The 22,734-nt window shown below is 35.1% G+C and overlaps 1 protein-coding gene across 6 annotated transcripts in view; it reads left to right on the top strand.

The window, feature by feature from the left end:
* Positions 1 to 22,734, top strand: part of CNTN5 (contactin 5) — a 636,498-nt gene that overhangs the window by 558,059 nt on the left and 55,705 nt on the right. For all 6 annotated transcript variants that reach the window (XM_021381356.1, XM_021381346.1, XM_021381363.1 and 3 more), the window contains 3 exons: positions 7,012 to 7,139; positions 7,571 to 7,746; positions 20,004 to 20,124. In XM_021381356.1, the coding sequence (XP_021237031.1) occupies positions 7,012 to 7,139; positions 7,571 to 7,746; positions 20,004 to 20,124 (425 nt within the window). The remainder of the gene's footprint in view (positions 1 to 7,011; positions 7,140 to 7,570; positions 7,747 to 20,003; positions 20,125 to 22,734) is intronic.

Genomic DNA, 22,734 nt, shown 5'->3' with positions numbered 1-22,734 from the left:
TTTCCCAGCTTCAATGTGTTAAAGTTTGCAAAGCTCTTGAGCAACTCTTCTCATTAATCTTCCCCTGATTGCTTTGATTACTATTAGTCCTATAAAAATAACTTTAGCTTGGAAATGTCAAAAACACAAAAAAAAAGAATTAAAAATGTAGAAAGCCAAGAAGCATAGCTTAATCAAACTAATCATTGCTAATTCTTTTTCCTCTCAAAACATATAATTGGTTCTTCTGTGGGCTTTTTCATACTTTATTTCTTTTTTCAAAAAACATAAATCTCCAAATATATTTGAAAGCTGTCTGGCTTTCATTTCTAGCAGTGTCTCTTCTATTGTTCCCCAGTAAGATCTTGATGGATGTGTAGCAATTATAACTGTATTCAACTTCTCAGCTCCTTCAACATGTGGATTCCAGTGTTTATCATAGAATTTAAAACAAAGCATAGCCACAGTGTCAGTACGTCTTCTTGTGAGAATCTATTGTGAATGATAAAACAGAATCAAGATTAGTTTACGCTTCTCATTATCTTAATCTTGCTGGAATTCTCTGCTCACTGATTTCATATGTGATAGGAAGAACAAATGTACACCCTGACAATGATGGGTCAAGGTAAAATGATCTCTGTTGATAAAGAGTGATGAGATTTTCCATCCTATAAACCAGTATGTCCTCTATTGGCTGTAGATAATATCTGAGACCTTCTTTACTGAATTGTAACAGATATTGTTGAACAAATGTATTGTCTGTAACACAGCAGAGCAATAAGAGAATATGGTCTATTACTATGTTTCACTTCTCCATAACAACTAATTGAAGGGAAAATAATCATCAATATGGCGGGCAGAATAGACCTCCCTGTTTTATACAAAATGAGTGCATGTTCTCCTAGTTTATCCTTACTCTCAAAATGAGACAAAATATTACAGCCACTCTCACAATTTTTCTGTGCTTAAAACAGTGGGAAGGAAGAAGCATGACACTACTTTGATCAAAATACTCCAAAGTAAAGTATAATTATTTATGTAACAATAGTAGTTCATGTATGAGCAACTCTTAAGTATTGTATTGTCACAGTTTTATAATTTTTGTTATCAGTATTCCACATCATAACATAATGTAGAGCACTGGGAGTTAAAGAGTTAATGCTCCAGTTCCATGAACTGCCCATTTTCCAGGCACCTGGTTCTCAGAAGAGAAGAACTACATATCTCAAAAGGCTCAATGTTCCATTTCCATTTTCCGTTTAGAGGAAAAGATAAAACTGTTTGCAAGTCACAAGATGACCCTTTTCTTTTACTGCTCATCTCTGCAGTGTGTGCTCCCTAGCTGTCTCACCTTTGGCTTTAGAGTAAGACCTTCAGTTTTGGACACTCTCTCTCTCATTGTATTTGATTTATTAGCTTCAATTCCAATTATATTTTATTATATTGTGTTATCTTGCATTCTGATATCATATTTAGTAAATTAGGTTTTATTCCTCCCTTAGCTTCTTACCGATTTTTAGGCCCTATCTCCCTAGACCTTTTCCCCTTTTCCCCTTTCCCACTTCCCTGGGGTATGGATCCGTAGGTCCCCTCACCCCATTAGTCACAGAACTGGGCCAGTTTGGCCTGAAACCACTGACATGAATTCTACTTGATTCTCTTCTCTAAATCTCACTAAGCACAAAGGAACCTGAACTTTGTCATTCAGATTTGTGCTGACCTCCCTTTCTGTTCATCCCATCATCACCTTTCTCTGCCTCTCTGTCAGTCAACTGTAAGAGAAGGCATTTGTGGTTGACAGAAGGAGGATTTCCAAACATCTTTAAGCAAACAACAGCATTTTGTGTGAGCAAGATTTCTATTCTTCAGCTTTCCAGGAGACGCTTCTCAAAAAATACCTTTCTGTACACCAGAGCAATGCAAATGGCATGAACCTTCCACATAAAACAGCACATCTATATCAAGGTTCTTACTTTTCCTACTATACACTTTATTGGAAAAAGAAGACTAAAACTGATGAAAGAACTCATATGTGTGAGCTAATGCATTTTTTTTAAACGTACTAAAAATGTTTCCAATCTTAGGTGTTACTGCTGGAGAGTAGATTCAAATAGATTGCAAATATATTTAGAGTGAAAATACTCAGTTGGAAATATTGTCTGAAAACTGTAATTACTGAGCATTTTCCAGCCTTCTGGTGTCAATCCAAGTCCAATCCTGAAGCTTTAAAGAAAAAAAAATTACACTCTCATGCATGCTTTTATGGTTTTGCAACAATTCTCAACCTAGTTTACTGGGCTAAGCTGCAGTTAACAAAGCTGATTTCACAGAAATGCTACTAACATGTACTTCCTAACTTGCTGATATTCTAGACAAGGAAACCACAAGTATTGCAAGCTTACAACCAACAGTTGCAGTACTTCAAATAAAATCATAATGGAAAAGTATAATATACACAGGTAGCAGATATATTTTGAAATTCACATTCAATTTCAGTTGAACTCTTTTCATTATCTATAAAATATTTTTAGCTTCATAGGTATACAGTATACAGTGAAGGATGTGTTTAACTGATTTCTGAAAGAGCAGCTGTTTAATTTCAAAGACTGTCATCATACTTGGTGCTCACCACCACCATCAGCAGCACAACTTATACCTCTTAATTCTTCAGACTGCCTCTAACATTGTACTATGGTCTTGAGCCAGCTTCTTCCTCCACCTCACCCTGCCCCAAAATCCTACTGACACTTGACAGTCTCCTCAGTACTCTTGCTCAAATCCAGACCTGGAAAGGACACAGACACATAAGCCTCTGTATTTGTGCTGTAAAGGATTAAGTTCTCTCACAGGTTTTGTGTCACATTTAGCGGTCTATTGTCACCTCCTGCCTGTGAAGGGAAAGAAGGTGATGAGAGCAAAAAGGGAAGAGCCAGTCCTTACCTCGCCCCCATTTGGAATTGGTTGAAAAAATGGACTCCAGCCAATTCAAAGAAGGAAACACCAGAACCCCTCCCATAATTTAATGATTTCTTGGGCATTGTTCTGGACTCTTCCAGGAGTGGCTGAGACAGCAGTCAAATTAAGGGAAGGGACACCTGGCTCCTCTCTTGGCTTAATTGTCTCTCAGGGTATTGTCCACACTTATCCCTTACACCAATGAAGGTGTCTTAGATACTTCTGGGCTTTTTCTGTGTGAATGAGCAATATGGACCAGTAGAGCAACATGCTAATACTGTCTGTACTGCTCAGTTCAGGATTTCTCTCCACAATGGCTCTAATACCTTACTGTCCTTCATACATGTGGCTGAAGTTTGATGCGCTCCTCAAGAATCCCTCTCAGTTTCAACTGAAAAAAGTTTAGCGAGTGTGCTCATAGACTGTTTTGTGTTTCAAGACAAAGCCAGAATAAGGGGGAGCAATGAGAGAATGCACTTCTGAATCATACCCTTGATGAGAGCAGCAGTTGGGATTTTGTGCCTTAAGTGGCATTAGATTATTATAGTAGGCACTTATGTTTGGGGAACTAACTCAAGATTCAGGGCTGAGATTCAATTTGAGGTTGAGATATCTAAGTGTAGTTGGTGTTCAGCCAGTTCCTCAACCATCTTAAATTTCTGTATTAGATCTGTTGAAACAATTGTGAATTTCAGTAGTGTCATCTTTGAACCCTGGAAAGATGAAATTTGTGTTTATTTTCTCCAGAAAATATTTAATTTATTAAACATTATAGCTATCCAGTACCGCCAATGGTATGTTAGTTAAATTTTGTTGAATTTTATCTCCTGTCCATTTGCTGCCACATTCTGATTGTACATTTTACCAGTTTTCCTGCTAAAAGTCTTTGCTGCTATTGATGTTAAACCAATATAATTATTGATTCCAAGACTTCAACTTTTCTTTTTTTCCTCCCTATTTTATGTAGATAAAAGCTCTTTTTTACAGTAAGCTCATGAGCTATTATCTTCAGAGTCCTTGGATGGACAACATCTGTCTCCTTTAAATGATTACAATGAGTTTTGCTTAAATTTAGATACAGCAATCTCGAAACTATCACCTTTATCCATCCATTCCCTATATCTTCATCTATAATCGTAATCTTTCCCTCAGTTTCTAATAAGTTAATAATTTAGCTTTTTTCCTGAATTGTTAAATTACCCTTAACCCTACCCCAACTTCATTTCTTCTGTCTTTGCTACTCTTTTATTTATGATACTAGAAAGCCTTTTTCTGTGGAATTTTCTTATTAAAATATGTCGACACACTCCACAGGTGGTCTTTCCGTGACAGAAGTATTGGCAGGGAAGGAGGAGAAGCCTGTGTTCCTGCTGCGTGTAGAAAGCGTTATGTGAATAAATAAAGCATTTCAGTTTCCATCATAACAAGCCTCTGGCTTTTTCCCGTCACATAAAAAAAAAAAAAAAAAAAAAGGATGTAGAGCAAATTAATGCTAAGCATTTCAAAGAAAGTAAATTTCTGAGTCAAATAATTCATCAGCATATATATTTGCAATTCCTTTGACTGAACAATTACTCTTTTCCACAGAGATAGCAAGAGCTTTTAGATAAATTGAAATTTAACTGATAGTACGTATAAGACTCATTAGATAGTTTTCCTTATTTGTCTAATTTTGCTTTCCTCCAAGATCAGGATGAAAAACAGTTTTATATCAGGACTTATGCTATGTATAAGATTTTCTAATTTGTAAACATTATAGGAGTGTTTTTTCATTTGTTTGGCGCTGCTAGTATACTGATGAAAACAATTACTGTGTTGCAAAAGCTATCATCATACTAATGATACAATGTCTTTAGAGTACTGATCACAGACTATCTTAGGAAGAAATACACAACAGCCTACTTACTTCAGGAAAAAGTGAAGGAAGATTCATTTTTTTGGAAATCCCAATCATTTCCCCAGTCAAATTTCATTCTAGTGAAACGTGCTCCTTTTTACTTCAGATGTAAAAACAGTCACAAATGTGACATATTACAAAAAAAAAAAATAATTCAGGCCTTCCTAATGGAGAAAAAAAATAAAAAAATAAAAAAAAGAAGCTCAAAACTCTGATAAAAAAAAAGGATTTGTCTAATATAATTATGCTTTGTTTAAAATTACCCTTAGACAAACAATGTGATTCAAATAGTGATACATATTTGTTTAGAGCAAGAGGGGAGATATATCATTATATTACCCTAGGGAATTTGGTTGTTGACATGTCCTTCCTCTGTCCCATTCATCTTTGAATCTATTGAGCTATTATTTTATTATATCTCAATGCTGAGAGTAGCGACTGGTTTTACATCCGAAATGGAGTACAGTTTTCATTAGAATGGAATTCTGTTCTTTCCATTACTATTTCTATAAACTTCAGATAATAAAACACCATTTATCACAGTCAGACAATAGGGCATTTTTAATTTTATTTTTTTTTTATAACAACAAAAAAAAAGATACAGTCTTATATTGGCAATTTGGCTTGAACGCGTTATTGAATCTTATTTATTAAATTACTCTCAATTTAAACAAAAGTTAACTCAGTTTTACACTTTAAGATGTCCAGTCTACAAAGGGAATTCTTTTCCTTTGTTGGCTGCTGAAGAGATCAACTCAGACCTGTTGATAAGGATGATAACTCTTCATTACTCCTGTTGAAACCAAGAATAAACTATGACATTATTCTCTTCATGATTCCTGACCATTAGCCTTAACACAGTATTCTCAGCAGAAGGAGCTTTGGTCACTGCTTTCACAGACAGAAAGCCTTCACTGGAGAGGTATATCTAAAAATCCAAGCATGGCTGGGAAAGACCACCCACCTCCATAGATAGTTTCTCTAATACAGACAGAGATCTTACCTTATTTTCAAAATACAGCAGAAGGAGGCATTCCAACTCATTCATTTCTATGTGATGCCTGAAATACTCACTGGGGATTATCTGTCTTCAGTGTCCATGACTGCTGGAGATCTTCAACCCACAGTTCACATGTCCTTCAGAGGGCCCTAACCACCACCAAGTCAGGGAATGAATGTGCAATAACTCCAAGCAGGGTTTAGCTTACATGCCATGTTAGAGGTACCATCTACCTTTACAGCTCTTCTCTGACAGAAGGGAGGCAATAGTTTTTTTTTTTACTATTCTCCTAGGGCTGCAGCTCTATCATAAAAACAATTTTTTTTAGAACAACTAAAGCATGTTAATTTTCACCTTTGTGTTTCTTCATGGTCTTTATGACTAATATAGTGTAATCAGGGTATCATAGAATCATAGAATCGTGGAATGGCCTGGATTGAAAAGGACCATAATGATCATCTAGTTTCAACCCTCCTGCTATGTGCAGGATCACCATAAAAGCAAAGACAGAATCTGAAACTTCTAAATGAAATAGTTGAACATTTTTCATGAGTATACTTCAGCAGGGTTACTCACATAGAGATGCAGTGGAACTGCAGTCAAACAAGAATCAAGGTGCAAAGAAAAAAGAAAAGCTGAGCTACAAAAAAAAAAAGTGCCTATGCTACACTGTGTAGTAATACCATAAATCACATTTTGACCAGATATAATTAATTTTATGTTTGGTGGGTTGGTTTTTTTTGTTGTTGTTTTTTTTGTTTGTTTGTTTTTTTCCCAGTTCCCTTTTTACATTTTACTTCTCATTCTCCTCAGATTTGACTTTTGAAGTCTTTTTTTTTTTTCTGAATGAAATAGCTTGTGTTTGATATTGAAATTTGATTTGACAATAATATAGAAGTGAAACTTTAAAGATTAGAGGTTCATTAAAATTCACCACTGATAAGTGCCAAAGGATACTAATCCACTGATGCTTCCCTGAGACTTTTTGAATTAAGGATCGAGAAGGAGTAAAATGGTTTTATTGCAGCTCTTCTGAAACAGAGGAGAATTAAATTATCATCTTCATCATCCCTAGCTACAGAAGCAGCAGTCCTTAATCCTGTTTATTAAGTCTAAAAGATATCATCATGGAATTTGTCTGCTAGGACTGGAGTTATATTTATATATTTTTCCTTTTAAGGATAACTATTCTTCCACAAGGAAGCTTGCGAATTCTGAACGCTTCCAAGTCTGACGAAGGACGGTATTCATGCCAAGGTGTGAATGTATTTGGGTCTGCAGAAATTATTGCATCAGTATCTGTTAAAGGTATGGAAAAATACTTTGATGTTATTGATGATTTCCTATGGTTAATGTTTCATTATTGCTTAGGATCTCCAGCCAAGCATACAACAGCATTGTACAAACAGAATAAGAGACCACTAAAAACAAACTAGCAGGTTAACCTCTGTTTGATCAAATACTGCATGAAATTGCACACTTCAGCTGTTCAATTGTAGCTGTATGTCAGGAGAATTTGTATAACTATTAAATCAACTGGATCATAAATAATTCTATAAGTAAACCAGAAGAAAACAGAAAGCTAAAAATCAGTACCCCTTTTAACATGTATTAGTTTTGCGAACTCACTTAGCCCATACCCCTTTCTGCATGGGAATAAAAAACTCAAAGATATTATATTGGTGTTTTTCTATAACTAGACTTCCAACTGAATGTTCTTAATCCTTTTATATTTCAAGAACCAACAAGAATAGAGCTGACTCCCAAGAAGATAGAGTTAACGGTTGGAGAAAGCATCGTCCTCAGTTGCAAAGCCCTTCACGATAGCACGCTAGACATCACCTTCTATTGGACACTTAATGGGCAGCCAATTGATTTTGATAAAGAAGATGGACACTTTGAAAGCATCAAGGCAGTAAGTGACCATGCGTATTTTATGTGCTGCAAAGTGATAAGAATTTGCATGCTTTTACATGTTATAAAAAGGTAACTTGTTTCACTAATGTTGAAAAGAAATGTAGAGGTACAGACTTCAGATCACAAGAGTTAAGCCTGCATGCTAATAGTGAGGCATCTGGTAAACTTTCTGAGGGAACAAAAAGCAATGAGTCAAACTCTTCTTACATTATTTTACTGATTTTAATATGGAAAACGTGTTTCTATAAGCATTAATTTATTTTTCACAATTAACATGGGTGTTGAAGTGTCTGAATGCTTTTACTTGCTTAGCATATATTTTGATATCTGAATAGTAAGGAGAACATATTTTATTTTCCACCTCCCTGCCCAAAGTAGGTGCTAGCTATACAATTGTTATTAAAGACAACAAAAATCGTAGTATCATAGAATCACAGAATCATCAAGGTTGGAAAATACCTACAAGATCATCCAGTCCAACCGTCAAAATAATGTGTTAATTAAAACAATAAAACTATTGATCAAATAGTATGATAAAGTAGTGCAAAGCTGTTTGTTTAAGTTAATGTTTCAAATTTAAGTACAATTAAAAGAAGCTAACTTTACATTATAAATCTTGTCAACTGCAATTTATTTCTTCTACTTGGGTTTAAATAAATCATACTGCATTCATTTTATGTGTGTGTTGATGTTTGGTTTTTTATATGTATACTTGTGGGGTTTTTTTTTATGTTGTTAGTGGTTTGTCTGTTTGTCTTTTAATTTGGCTTGACTTAATATGCTTTTTAATTGAAAAACATTATCAAGGTATATCTTAGTATGAAGGTTCTTAGCATACCTATCTTCATCTGATGAAGTCCAATACACAGAATCCAGTACTAAATATTTAAGAAGGAAAACTATCTTTTCTTTTTTTTTTTTAACTGCGAGGTTACAGCATCATATGATTCAAGAAAATGCCCTATAAATACAATTTAACATGAAGTTATTTCCCAAAATTTCAAATCTAAAATGCATTACACAGTTCCTTCAGTACATTTTAGCCTTTCTATGCTGAAGAGAATTTCTAATCACCAAGAAAATCATTTCTCATATAAAAGTAAAGTTAATTTTATGGAATTAAATTTTTATATGTACTCAGGAATAAGTAGATTATGGAAGTATTCTTCATAATTTCATTTCTACTAGAAACAGCCATCTAATTGATAAAAATAAGATATGTTCAAAGGTAGAATTTGGAGTAGGTCATACTGAGTCTATTTCATTTCAATATCCATGCCGTCATAATGGAGTCAATGCTTAATATCTAAATGATGAAGTAGGAAAAAAAGGTTGTGTAATAAGTAAAAATTTGACATCTTTATCTTTAGAGGAACATAAGTCTAAAACATTTCATAAATTTTTCCTAAGGTGTACATCTTTTTTTCTCACAAACTGCAAACTTCTGCTTATCAGAAAATAAAATAAAATAAAATAAAATAAAATAAAATAAAATAAAATAAAATAAAATAAAATAAAATAAAATAAAATAAAATAAAATAAATCAATTGAATGAAGAGAAGGTAAGAATAATCTGTAAAATATTTCAAAATTAAGAACTGCTTTGTCACTATTAAATCAATGTTAAGGTAGAAAAATACTATAAATCCTTAAAGAAATACAGCAATGAAGTCAGACACTCATTTTTTTATTTATTTTTTTATTTTTATTTCATATTTTACAAACAGGATTGGCTTGATTTTGCCTTTGCAAAATTGTTCACAAAAGATATTGCTATGTCATGCTTCATTTACTTGCATTCCTAAATCCTTATAAGTCAAGGCATTTATTTTCTGTTTTTTAGAACAGAAGCGCAGGCTTGAATGAACTGGAAAGGGCTGATGATACATGGTGACAGGCAGGAATGGGACAGGAGAAATATTCATTTTCAAAACAAAGATACCAAATCGTAACCATGTTAGGACAGCCCTCACCAAAATTTTCTATATCCTGTTGAAAGTATCATCTGACACAACCTTCTCCCTCTTTGAAAGCAGCAGTAAAAAACTTTGCAAAGAGCTGCTTAACAAAAGGCATATCTTCACACCTGCATTGTCTCAAAATCAGGTTGAATTGCCAGATGCAAAGCCTCACTCTAGTAACTGTGCAAATACAGTACATTTTCTGTGTATGGCTGTGTGACGGCCATTTTAGGGAGAAAATCCAATAATAATTCCCTTAGCTTTTCACTTCTGGATCCTCATTTGCCTTTCTTTTAACCACATTTGTAAGGTAAATATGTCAAGAGGATAAAAATATATTTATTTCATTAAAACCTAAGATATGACCAGCTATTAGGGGAAAGAAAAAGAAAATAAAACTCTTCTGCTTATCCTATCAATTAGTCTCCTTTAATCCATTCATTGACAAACAAACATACACATTAAAATCAACACTTTAAGAATGCATTGAAAAAGAATTTGATGAACTCTTGAAACCTAATAAAATTCAATTTATATCCCTTATTTTCTTTGAAAAAATATTTTAATATTGCATGAGTTGATCATGTACAATTTGTTTTTCATTTCAGTATATAAAAAATATATCCTTTGTGCACATGACATTCTATAATTGACATTCTGTTTTGTGTTGCACCCACTGATTCTTCATCAGATGAAAAATGCTCAAGCCTATTTGGGTTCTGTCTATTTGTTTGAAAGCCTGACAAACCAAATATTATTTGAATGGGCTCTATTAATAATGAAACTACTGTCAGCTTCTCAACACCAGATGCACTGTATGCATTTTCACTGTGGCAGCTCCAGGTGTTAAGTATGATAAATATTCTGATGCTTAGTTCAATATTATAAAAGCTATCACCTAAGTAACATTTATTTGGGTCATAGATAAATTTCCACTTGGTAAAATTGTGTGTTCCCTAGTAATTAGAATTAACTGGAAAACTTAATGCATATTGTTTTGCTTACTTTAAATTATGAGGGCTGCTCTGAAAGTAATGTCTGCTATTTTATTATGTTGCCCTACAATGTCAGAGGCAGATGTTGGTGGTATGGCAGTAGAGGTTGAACCTTTCCACCAATATCCCATTACATTTTGTTGCCATGTGACAGATGGCAGCAGAGGGGCAGCCTGACAGAATGGCATCTGCCATGGAAGTGCATATGAAGCAAAGGTGTGTCATTGGATTCCTTCATGTGGAAAAAATGGCACCCACTGACATTCATCGATGCTGGCTGAGCATTTATAGAGACTAAACAGTGGATGTGAGCACAGCAAAGTGGTGGGTGGTGCATTTCAGCTCTGGCAACAGTACCATGTAAGACAAGCCATGTTCTGGATGACCATGTAGATGTTTACTAGCACGGCAAGTAGGCTCTTATTCATCACTGTTAAAAACTCACAGCTAATGATGGTGATTATGTTGAAAAATAGTATTTTGTAGCTGAGAATTTGCTCTATCAAACAGTGATGTTTTGCTCTTTGTATTTGTTTTTAGTTTCCATGGAAATAACTAGGAGGCATTACTTTTGAAGCAATCTACATATAGGTTTATTACAAAAAAAAAAAAAATTCTTATTGTTTTCCAGATTGAGAATTATTTTTTTTTTACAAATTAAATTTGTACTTGCTGTTATTTACTTAGATAGGAAAGATTTTATACCTGCGGCAATGTAGGTACTTCAGGGACTTGTCTGGCAAGAGGATAAATGTTGTACGGTTGTCAGGTTGAACAAAACTGTGCATGAAGGGAATATTAAGGGAAGAGATCAAAATCCACTGGGGTGATTGCTGCAGTCTGCACTCGAAGACAGGAAAACATGCCAAATATTTTGCATGCATAACTCTACAATACGTTTGGTAGCAGAATTATCATTCAAAGGGATACAAATATTCAAGGTCTTTTGGCATGATAAAAATCATACTTGATATACCAAAAGACATGATAACATTTCAGGGTCTGTGGGGAGGTAGTCTCTATAATTAAAAGAAATTCTGTTGCATGGAATTCTGAACTGACAAGATTTCCTTCTGGCAACCAGAGAGCACTTGGGCGCAGAAAACTTAAACTTTCTTGCTCGTGTTAGGGTAGCTTTGATTCTCTATCCTACTCTTTTTTGTCAAGTCTAGAAACCCCATTCAAAATCCTATTCAGAATTTTCTTTTTTGAGGTCTCCAGTTAAGTTAATTGACCTTAATTTTCTCCAGGAAGTATCTCTTTTCCAGGTAAAAATATCAGGTTTTGTGAGTTCATTTTCATTCAGTTACCCTCATTCCAAACTTGTGTTTGAAAGTTGATGTTGTTTTTATGGCAGCTAAGCACAATGATTTATTGTGGTCATCGACATACTGGTAAGCAGCAGCATTTCTCTGTGTCCTTCTCTTTGACTCACCTGAGTGTCTTTCACTCAGTGACTGAGGAAAGTGTTTTAGTTTCAATATTTTCTTGGTCTTTGGTCTTAACTGTAACAGAGACTAGGGGAAGCAATAAACCTAAATTGTTACGTTATATTTTACAGTGGTCATTTATTCACATGGAAGTGAGTTAAAATCTAATATTTCACTTAGAAAAGGCTATAGATGACTGGACAGTACATTAGGCACTGTCTAGCACTAGAGACCTCAATCTGATAACCTAAAGCCTATGGGAGAGCATAACTTTGTACCTTTTCCTATGTTTTCCTCTCTCTCCTCAGTTTGCTTGCAGTACAGCAATCACATTTCAGTTAACGTTAAAATTTCATCATCATTTTCTGAATAGGCACCACTAACTTTTACACTATGTGTAATCAATTAAAACAGCAGGCTATTAATAATGTCTTTGCCCTTTATTTGACATAAAACAAACAAGACTAATTAAATAGGGCTCTACTTTAACACCAACCCCAAAGGAAAACAGCAGTAGTTGCTAAAGTGCTGTAGAAGAGACCTGCTCTATGCACAGAGGATAACTTCAGGGTAATACTGCTATAACCAACTCATTGCTAATAATTTGATTCCATACTAGCTGCAGTACTTGCCTGGTGGTTGAAAAAAGTAGAATGCAGGTCTGATTAATCCAGATATTTCAGTCCTGTTCTCATTACCAGATTTTGCCTATTTGTCGCACTACAACAATTAAATACTTGAAACATCTGAAGCAGTTTCCAAATGAAATTATACCTTGTCTTTTGAAGTATCTCCTGCAGTAATATAAATTTCTTGTATATTGAGGAGGGGACAAATTGGAATATGGATTTCTTGTCAAAAGTTTTTGTTTGTTTTATGACTGGTAGCTACAAACCAAGATCTGAACACAATGAAGAACATGGTCTAACAAAACCCTTTACCATGCACTACTTCCAGGCTGTAGACAGTCCCAGTAAACAGCTTACATTTGCAGACATATCTGCATGCTGCATTTGAACAGAACAGTGAATGTTTCCCAGAATCAAACAAGTGTGTAAACTGGTGTTTCCAAATACTTGTGCGTTTGGCTATGAGTAAAGAGTGAGAGAAGGTGATAAATAGAGTGAGTTCTACTTCATTTTCCTTTGGAGCAAGGAGATAACTGAGCATTTTGGACAATGTGATTTCTTGTGACTGGAGAGAGCCTTGAGAGGAGAACTCTCTCTGTCTGGCCAACAGGTAGAGTATTCCCTTTTGTTTTTCCTTTCCCCAGCTTTCTCCTCAACTATGGCTGTCACAGCCTCCTTTGTGTTACGTGCTAATGCAATCCCAGTCACATGCCTGCTCTTCATGCTTCCTTTCCTGGTGTCTCCTTAAATGGCACAATTGCTACAGCTGAGTTTTACTTTCATTTCTGACATCTTCATCTGTTGACATTACCACTCTTACATTCAAGTCATATCTTTATTTTTCCCCTCTTTCTACATCTTCAAATAGAGCACAGGTACTTTATACATCATTCAGTCTTTCTTTCCTGTTAAACAGAAAGCAAATTTAGAAATGTGAGTGCACTGGAATTCTATGTCCAGAAGCTTGTTATTTTGTGTCATAGGCTTTTTTTTTTAATCATTTTTTTTTCAATTTTCAATAAAAACTTTATATATGTTTTTTCATAAAATACTCTAGTACCTGAGACACTGATTCCTGATATTCATTTATCTCCATCTCTTCTTCTTCCTTCCTTCAATACAATGAATTAGATTCATTGCAGCAAATCAGGCTGCACTTGAATGTCCACTCTGTTCACTCCAATAGCCCAGCACTCTTACATCTGTTCCTATCCAGTAGTGCTGACCCAAGATCCATGTTTTTCATTATTCCTGCTGTCACAATGCAAGGTACTCAGAAATACTGCCTCTGGAAGGGTCCACATCCCCACTGGAAGATATTTATGGATCCACAGGTCTGAAACTTTGAGAACCATCTCTTTACAGTTTCTTAAAGTCAGAGACAAAGTAAAATATGTATAATCAGGTGGTTCGCAGCCAAATGGTACCACCCTGGATACTATTATACTGCTGTTATTATTCTATTATATACTACTAATCACAATAAACAGCAACAAAAAATTAATCTTTGTTCCATTTTTTTTTTATGGTTAAAAGATAGAAGGCAGGATATAACTTTCCATGATCTTTATATCAACAGAAAGACCTGTTTTAAAGAAAAAAACATTAAATATTTGCAATTTATGAAAAGCATGAGCAAAGAACAGGCAAGTGGTTGACGCGTTAAAGCTCAGAATTTGCATGAAATGGCATTTACATTGTCCTAAGTGTATTATGAACAGAGGTTGGCTTGAAGCCAACAATCCATCATACCATGCATATAAATTGTCAGCATAGTTTAAAAGAGCTTTATTGTGTTGTTATTTTTCACTTACTGTTGATGGTACAAAGCTAACATTGCCATGAGGTTATTTTTTAAGATCATTATTTTACTTCAGATAAATTCACCAAAAATAAATTCCATTGCTAATCAGATTTGCCAAACAAACAAGATTCAGCTGTGAAATCATTTTTCAATTCAGTCTGACTGAATTTCATTAATAAAGACTAGTCTGCTAAATCTAATAATGTCTGAGTCAGGAATTCACCTGTGTTCTAGCTATGAAAACCCCCGTATATTCTAAATAATAATTTCAGCTGAACAAGGTCACATTAATGGCTGTGGTCTTTCTTGTTTAGGATCAAATCACTGTCCCATTTAATTACAGAGCATTATTTTACTCTTCTCAGTTTATACAGAAGGTGACTACAAAATCTTTTCAAGCCTTTTGTACCTATCAACCATTCTTTCCTATATAGAAATCCTTTCGCAAGAAAGCATCTTCACACCTGACTCTCAAGTGAGTAAGATGAGAGCCAGCCACAGCAAACCCCTGCAGTTGCAATAAGAAACTGACTCAAACACCAGTTAGGCTTTTATCATGAAAGTTTTCCTGCAATGACGGTCAAGCTTTGTCCACACCTTTCCCTGTTGATTTAACCTTTTGTTGTCTCATGACCCATACAACAGCCTCACTACCCTATTATATAAGTTATTCTAAGCAGGGAGATGATTTTCACTACATGGTGACCAGATGGAGTTCCCAACCCAATCCTTGACACAAGTAATATGCAGACTTGCTAGACCTCATGCCCCCCCAGTGCAAAATCATTTCTATTGATTACCTAGGATTTTGAACTGCCTTTTCTTTTTGTCCCTCTTGCCAAGATAAAACAGAGCTACATTCATAGAACTGCAGCTGGATTGTGAAAAGGTAGTATTATGTTCAATGTGGAAAATGATAGGCATTAGAAACAGATGATGCAGGTGAAATGAATGACATCATGAGGAGAGAACGATGTAAAGCTTCTAAGTTTCATGCATGTTTTCCAGATATGATTCTGCAGTTTGAACAGATGTGATGAGCTGTGCAATAATCAAACCAATGTTTAATTCTTCCTTGGAAGAGATAGGAAGGAAGTAAAGAACAGATGCAATGGATGCTAAGAAAGGGCATTGTAACTGTGAGCTCCTTTTCAGATGAAGGCAGATTATATACAGTTCTTGTGCAAAGCCTTTAAAAGAAAAGGTAGGATACTGAATGAACTACCTTGATTTGGAGATAAAAACTCAGAAAATGAATGGACAGATTAAGGAGGTTTCCTAGCAACTGGCTCAAGGTAATAAACTCAATCACGTAGGAAGAATAAGCATAATTCTCTGCACTTTAAGAGCCATATGTAGAAGCTACTTCACAGCAAAGCAATTCACATCTTCTTAGGATTTATGAAACAGACAGGGAAAATTCTCATACTGCTTCCTTTCAGTAAGGATGAGGGATGGATAAAAAGTATTAACTACTACATTACTTTCTGTTTTTATGTCTTCTCTACAAATTACTAGCATTAGGGCAATGGATGCAAAAAACAAATCTAAGAGGATGATGCTCACTGAGCAAAATATGAATATTACATGCTCCTTGAAAGCTTTTTGAGTTCTGGGAAGTATCTTCATATTAAAAGTAAGTGTATATATAAGTGGGATTCGCTCTTGTGAAAAATTAGTTCGAGAAGCACCTTACTGGTAAATCTAATTAGATAAGTTGAAGACATATTTGTGACCTCAGATAACATACTGCATACCATGCTGGAGCAGCAAGATCAGTAGATTCTTCACATGCTTACAATGCTCACAACATTGATTACTGAAGCCAGGTAGAACCTGATTAATGGGATATTCTGGAGTATAATATAAATGGCACAGTAATTAAATCTAGAAAGAACCATTAGTCATGACAGGTAGCGTTAGTAACTGTATCATTACTTATCTACTGGTTAATGAAGACAGGGAATGTGTTCAGTGTTACAGTAGGTTCATAGCTAATGTTGGCCTTGAAGGTTAGTTTTACCTTTCTTTACAATCGTTAAAAGTTGACTGATAAATCCGCCTTCTTTTAGTTAAGTACAAGACATTTTCCACACAATAGATGCTTATAGTGAATAAATACAAGTATTTATATACTTGGCTAAATGTGTTATAAGTGTTATTCTGGACAACAGTGAATATACTTGCTAAGTGCACGATCTTACACCTGGACTGCAGCAACCCCCACTAACAGTATAAGCTGGGGGATGGAAGGATAAAGTACAGCCTTGCTGAAAAGGGCCTGGGGGTACTTGTGGCTGGCAAGCTGGACAGGAACCAGCAATATTCCCTCAGCCCAGAGAGCCAGCCATATCCTGGGCTGCATCAAAAGAAGGATGGTCAGCAGGGAGAGGGAGTTGATCCTGCACCTCTACTCTGCACCGGTGAGGCTATTCCAAAATGTGCTGTGTTTAAGAACATCAAACTAATGGAGTAACATGCAGCTTTCAGAAATGTACACTTAATAAAGTGGAAATTTAAATGAAGATAAAGAAAATTAGACACCACTAATTTTGGCTTTCAGTTATATTAGAACCACATAGTCACTGATACCTCAGGCTGTTCTGAGTCATATAGTCAAGATGGGAGCTCTTTCTATACTACTTGCAATCTTCTCACCTGTTCTGTGTCTTGCCTGAAGGGGAAAGAGTGCTTTTGTTGAAATGTCTTTTTCCACTGAGAGAAGACAAAAAAAAAAAAAAAATAGAACGCAAACTTTCTGACCTTGGACATTTTTCTTAATGGAGTCTCTGCTACCTTCTTTCTTAGAAGATGTTTAAAAAATGAATTGTAAATGCTTAATTTTAAACAATCAGCTGTAGTGACATGTTGTGGAGATTGGCTCAAGATATGGGCAGCCAACACATTGATTTGACCATTAGAGCTTACTGTAGCCTTGAACTTCTTATTGCAAAACTATCCATATTCCAAGATTTACACTAATAAAAAGCAAACCCAAGAACAAGAAAAAAGAAAGGCAGGGGAGTTGTGGGGCTGAGGTACGAACCTTGAATCACTGATATTGTAGTGTCTTTGCTTTCAAATCTCATTGTTTTTAATCCAGTCTAAAACTCTAGTGCATTCTTACAAACATTGAGTGTTTGGCCTCAGCCTCTCCTTCTCTGACTTTGTTCCAAGACTACAGAAGTTCAGAGACAAAGCTAATTTTCAGCATAGGTATGTATGATGACAATTCAGACACTACTGTGTTGACAGCAGTTTAAAGACTGAACAGGGTAAGGGGGAGTCTCTGTATTAATCACCAGAAGATAACGAAGATTCTATTATGGCTAATTACTACATCTTCTAATACCTTTCCTGCATAAAGAAATCCCTTCATTCCCAGTAATGGGGGATGCTTTAGGGTCAATATGAAATAGTCCTCACATTCTAGTGGATGAGTATGAGCATAGAAACAGCACTTGCCTTACTTAATGAAGCCTTTGCTTACTCTTTCCATGTTATGTAACTCTGCACAAAAAGTAGGATGAAATCTAGGAATACAGCAGCATTTTATCCCCAAAGTTAGACACTACCAAACTCCTTCTGTATAAAAATTGATTCTGAAATTTTTATCTTACACAGTGGTGTAAAGACCCTGAAATTAGTAAAGACTTTTGATGCCATTGAACAGCAAATAATGTTGTCTTTTTTAGAGGTCCTGATCAAGCATAGCTCCTAGTTATCTAAATAGAATCTAAAATATCATTATCCATCATAATGAAGATAACGTCTAAACATATATCCATCTATATTAAACATATAACGTGTAATTTCTTTCTACTCATAACACCCTAAACAATCCTGGCTGTGCACTCTGTTAAGCTGTATTAAATCCAACTGTTTCATTGGTATCTTTTTACTGCATTGCTCTCCAGCTATGCCAGCATGCAGAAATTAAATACGTATATATATATATCTATTTCCCAAACAATATTACAATGTGTATAGTCATGAGCCCCCTGGAAGTGAGAATGGCCACCAGGATATTTAACAGCTTCTGAGCAATTATACTAAGTGGTCTTGACCTCCCACCTCTCTTTTCCCTCTTTACATGTGAATATGCTTTGGTAGAGGTTTTGCCTTGGTTATGAAAATTAAGAGAAGATTGATTAGCCTAGAAGTGGTCAGGTGGTTGGACTAGATGAACTCTTAAGGTCCCTTCCAAATGAACTGTTCTAATATACTAGGAGTTTATGTAATAGCTTATGATGTGAATAGTTGTATATAACAAAAATATATTTTGTTTTAGCATAGATTATTATAGATTATAATTATATTTTATATATGTATATTATACTATATTATAACCTGGTCTAGTACCAAATCTGGAGGTTGGTGGCCCTGACTGTAGCCAGAGGCATAGAAACTTGATGATCCCTCGGGTCCCTTCCAACCCAAGCCATTCTATGATTCCATGATTCTATAATAATTGAGAAAGTAAACTAATTCCTACACCATATGCTCAGGCTGGCCTTCATTCACTCTTACCTGATCTTTCCTTAAGTAACTACAATAATATAACAGTACCTGTTGTCCTAGGCTTATTAACTATAAGAGAATAATTTCCTTTTATGTCTACATGGTGAAATAAGATGAAACTGACTCCAATAAGATTCAGATAAAACTGATTTTGCATACGTAAAATCTAATGGTATTTCAATTTATGAAATAATGCAGATATTTCTAAAAAAAAGCCATCTGTTCTCCAAAAAACTGACTGTTGTACCTTCCAACTTTCTTCTCATGATTTTGGGAGTTACTGTTGCCTAGAATACTGAAAAGCAAAAATTTGAACTAGCTTTCTGTGCACACATATCCAGGGGCTGCATGTTTCAGATTTAAATATGTGTAGGTTCCAGCAGGGAAAATGAGAATCTGTTTATATTTTCTTGATCTTAGTATTAATTTCTCCTTTGCCAATAAATATCAATTAACATTATCTTTTAAATGATCGTAATTTCATTCGAGATATATACTCCAAATATCACTGCACTGTAGAGAACAGAAAGAGGAAGGAAGGCTCCTTTTCATTTCTAAGAGTATATTTTCAATGCCAAGGATTACATCAAATATTTCTGGTTTGCTCTTTAATTAATTTCTTTGTGTTAGATTGTATTCATTTTCTTAGAGCATGCAAATATCCTTGGAGTGCTTTAAACAAAATCAAAGTTATTAAAAACCTAAAATCCTCTTCTTTAGTCCTTATTAATAATTGTATATATGTGGTGTGCTGATTATCTGCTGATAATCCTCAAAGGGGGATATTAGGGCACATAAATGTTGTAAGATGAAAGCTGCAGATGTGAATTTCTCACACTGCACAAAACACCCTGTGAGCTACCCTGAACACACAGATTTACTAAATTTTAAATGGGTTTCTCATGCCTGTTTCAGCAAGCGTCCTCGGCAGACCTGATGATCAGGAACATCCTGCTGATGCATGCCGGGAGATACGGCTGCAGGGTCCAGACCGCAGCAGACACCGTGTCAGATGAGACAGAGCTGCTTGTTAGGGGTGAGTGGCCTCAAGGCACCCTCTCAATGCACCAGGAAATGTAAATAAAATCTTAACTAATTGCACTCATGTTGGTCTGTATGTACGTAGGTATGATGGGTTGTATGCTTTTTGCGTGGTTCTTTGCATTTCACCTTATGGTCAAGGCTTCCTAGCAGGTTTAATTGTTGGAAATATTTACCCTTCAAGAAGAGAGACCATAAATCATTTTGTAAAGTGAAAAGTCTAAATAGTGAAGCAGAATTCCCTTAATAAGGCAGTGATTTTTTTTCTCACATGGAACTGTGTTTACCAAATTTTGACAGCATCTTTAGGCCAAGTTTTTTAATCTGTTGAGTTGCTCTGTCTTCCATTTAACACTTCTGATTTCGTACAGTAACACGTGGTTGAAGTTGCGCCAGATCTAAAATCAGAACTAGGACACCACTTAGCCTGCAGTAAAGCCAAGCTTCAGTGCCATATGTACACTCCCTTATGCAGAGTATGTCTGTGTTCTGCACTCTGTGTATGTGTTGTGTATGCTCAGTGCACAACAGGAGCTGAGGACTTGCAGTCCACTTTCCAGCAATGCATCTGGAGAGTGCTGCAGTGCCAAAATGCATGGATCCCTGTGGGGTAGCAGAGCAGGGTAGCCTCACTGTGCTTTTGAAAAAGCCTCACATGGCTTTTGAAAGAATAAATTGAGAGAGACATTTTATTATCATTTGAAAAACTTCAGTTAAAAAATAAATCAAAATTATATAGAGATTATAATCTTTCAAAAATATTTATTCTATCACATTTCATCACTTCTTTAGATTTGATGTTTTCATATCCATCACTTTTAGGATGAATATACACTTGAAATGATAAAGAATGTTTCTGGTTGAGTGCAGAGCTCTTCACATTTTGATGAGAGTAGCTGCTAAATATTTCCGTAAAGTCATTTTGAGGACCATCAACTTTCTATGAGCTATGGCACTATTGGGATGGTGGCATTCAGTTTCCTCAACATAGGCATATAATGCCATTTTAGCCACCTTATGAAATCTGAGTCAATCTTGTGGGTTATGCAAGACTTATGTTACTTTTACCTCCGTCAGACAAGAGCTGGAGGCTCTGTGGATAGGCAAGGCAATGTCAGCTTTAAGCTATGGAATTTATTAAGTCATAAAAGTCTCTTAGCTTACTACTATCTAGGACATTGCAGACCAGCTACTAAATTGTTCTTTCAAACATACCTGTTATAGAAATAGGTTTCTCGAATTTGATATAGAAAATAAATATTTATCTGAGGAAGAGGTTTGAGATAAATGTAAAAAAGTGTATTATAAGAAGTATCAGAATGTATGTATTCAAGTGCCTCATTGCCATGCCACCTTGCTGATGAACCTAAAACTGATGGCTTTATAATAGAATTTAAATTGGAATATACTTTGCTTAAAATGTTCTTTCCTTTTTTCTATGATTTAATAATTATAGGATACAGTAAGAAAAGTTTGTATCTCTGACACAAACTGCTTTACATTGCGTGAGTGCTTTTGTCTTGACGTAAAGTTAATTTTTCATGGAAATATAGAATATGGTTGATTTGCTGAAGTAGTTTGTCTTAAGACATCTATAAAATTTATGCATAATAAATAAATTCCTACAGTGTCAGTATTTCTTTCACTAAAAAATGTAGGATTATTTTATTTTGTATTGCAGCAAATGATTCAAGCACAGTGCAGAGCCACTAATGATTACTCTTCATGAACATGTTCCAAAAATCCAAAATATTTATGAGAATGTAACCTGTCTTCCCTTATACTGTTAGAAGAATTTCATATTGACTTCAATATCACTAATACTTTTTTTATTCACCCATCTCGGTTCAATGAGGGCACTCAGTAGCCTGCAATTTGGCACTCTCTGATGATCCCAAATTGCAGCATCTTTCAGACTTCTTTATCTTTTGGAGATACTGAGCTTTGCTTAGGAAAACAGATCATCAGCAATAGATCTTTCATCTTAGCAAACTAAAGAATTCCACCTCACAAAGGAAAATGTCATCCATGAAAAAAAAAACAACCACTCCCACCATACAATAAAGTCAGTGAGATACAAAGCCATATTATTCTTTATTCCCAGTATAGTTTTCAGTAAAATAATTTCGGTCTATTCATATTAGAAAGCATTTTCCTGTTTTAAATTTTACAACCCATGGCAAAAGCAAGATGCCAGAAACACTGTTGTGAACTCTTGTAAGTGCCAACAGGAACAAAGTTTCAGCACATCCTTGAAAATGAGTATTGATACCACTGACAATATACTGGCATACATATCCTTCACAGTTTTTTTAATTATTATTATTATTTTTTTTTGGTGATTCCTTACTTGTGAGTTGTTCTGTTGGAAGGTGCCTTGAATATAGCTCAGGGAACTGAACCTGACAGTTCTTTAACCATTGTACAGCAATTTTTCCTTGCCCTGCACTATAAAGTAGAATTTAAATTCCAAAATTGTCTTTAGTTAAAAACAATTTAAAGAGCAGAGATAAATACCATCAAGTATTTTTTTTTTTAGTTTAATTACTTACATGGAGGTAATGCTGCAGTGTTTCTGAATTTGTCATGCATGTGTGAGAGCTGC

Source organism: Numida meleagris, chromosome 1 (genome assembly GCF_002078875.1).
Source record: "Numida meleagris isolate 19003 breed g44 Domestic line chromosome 1, NumMel1.0, whole genome shotgun sequence".
Classification (NCBI taxonomy): domain Eukaryota; kingdom Metazoa; phylum Chordata; class Aves; order Galliformes; family Numididae; genus Numida; species Numida meleagris.
The sequence above is the reverse complement of the archived record's forward strand: the minus strand, read 5'-3'. Positions and strand labels throughout refer to the sequence as shown.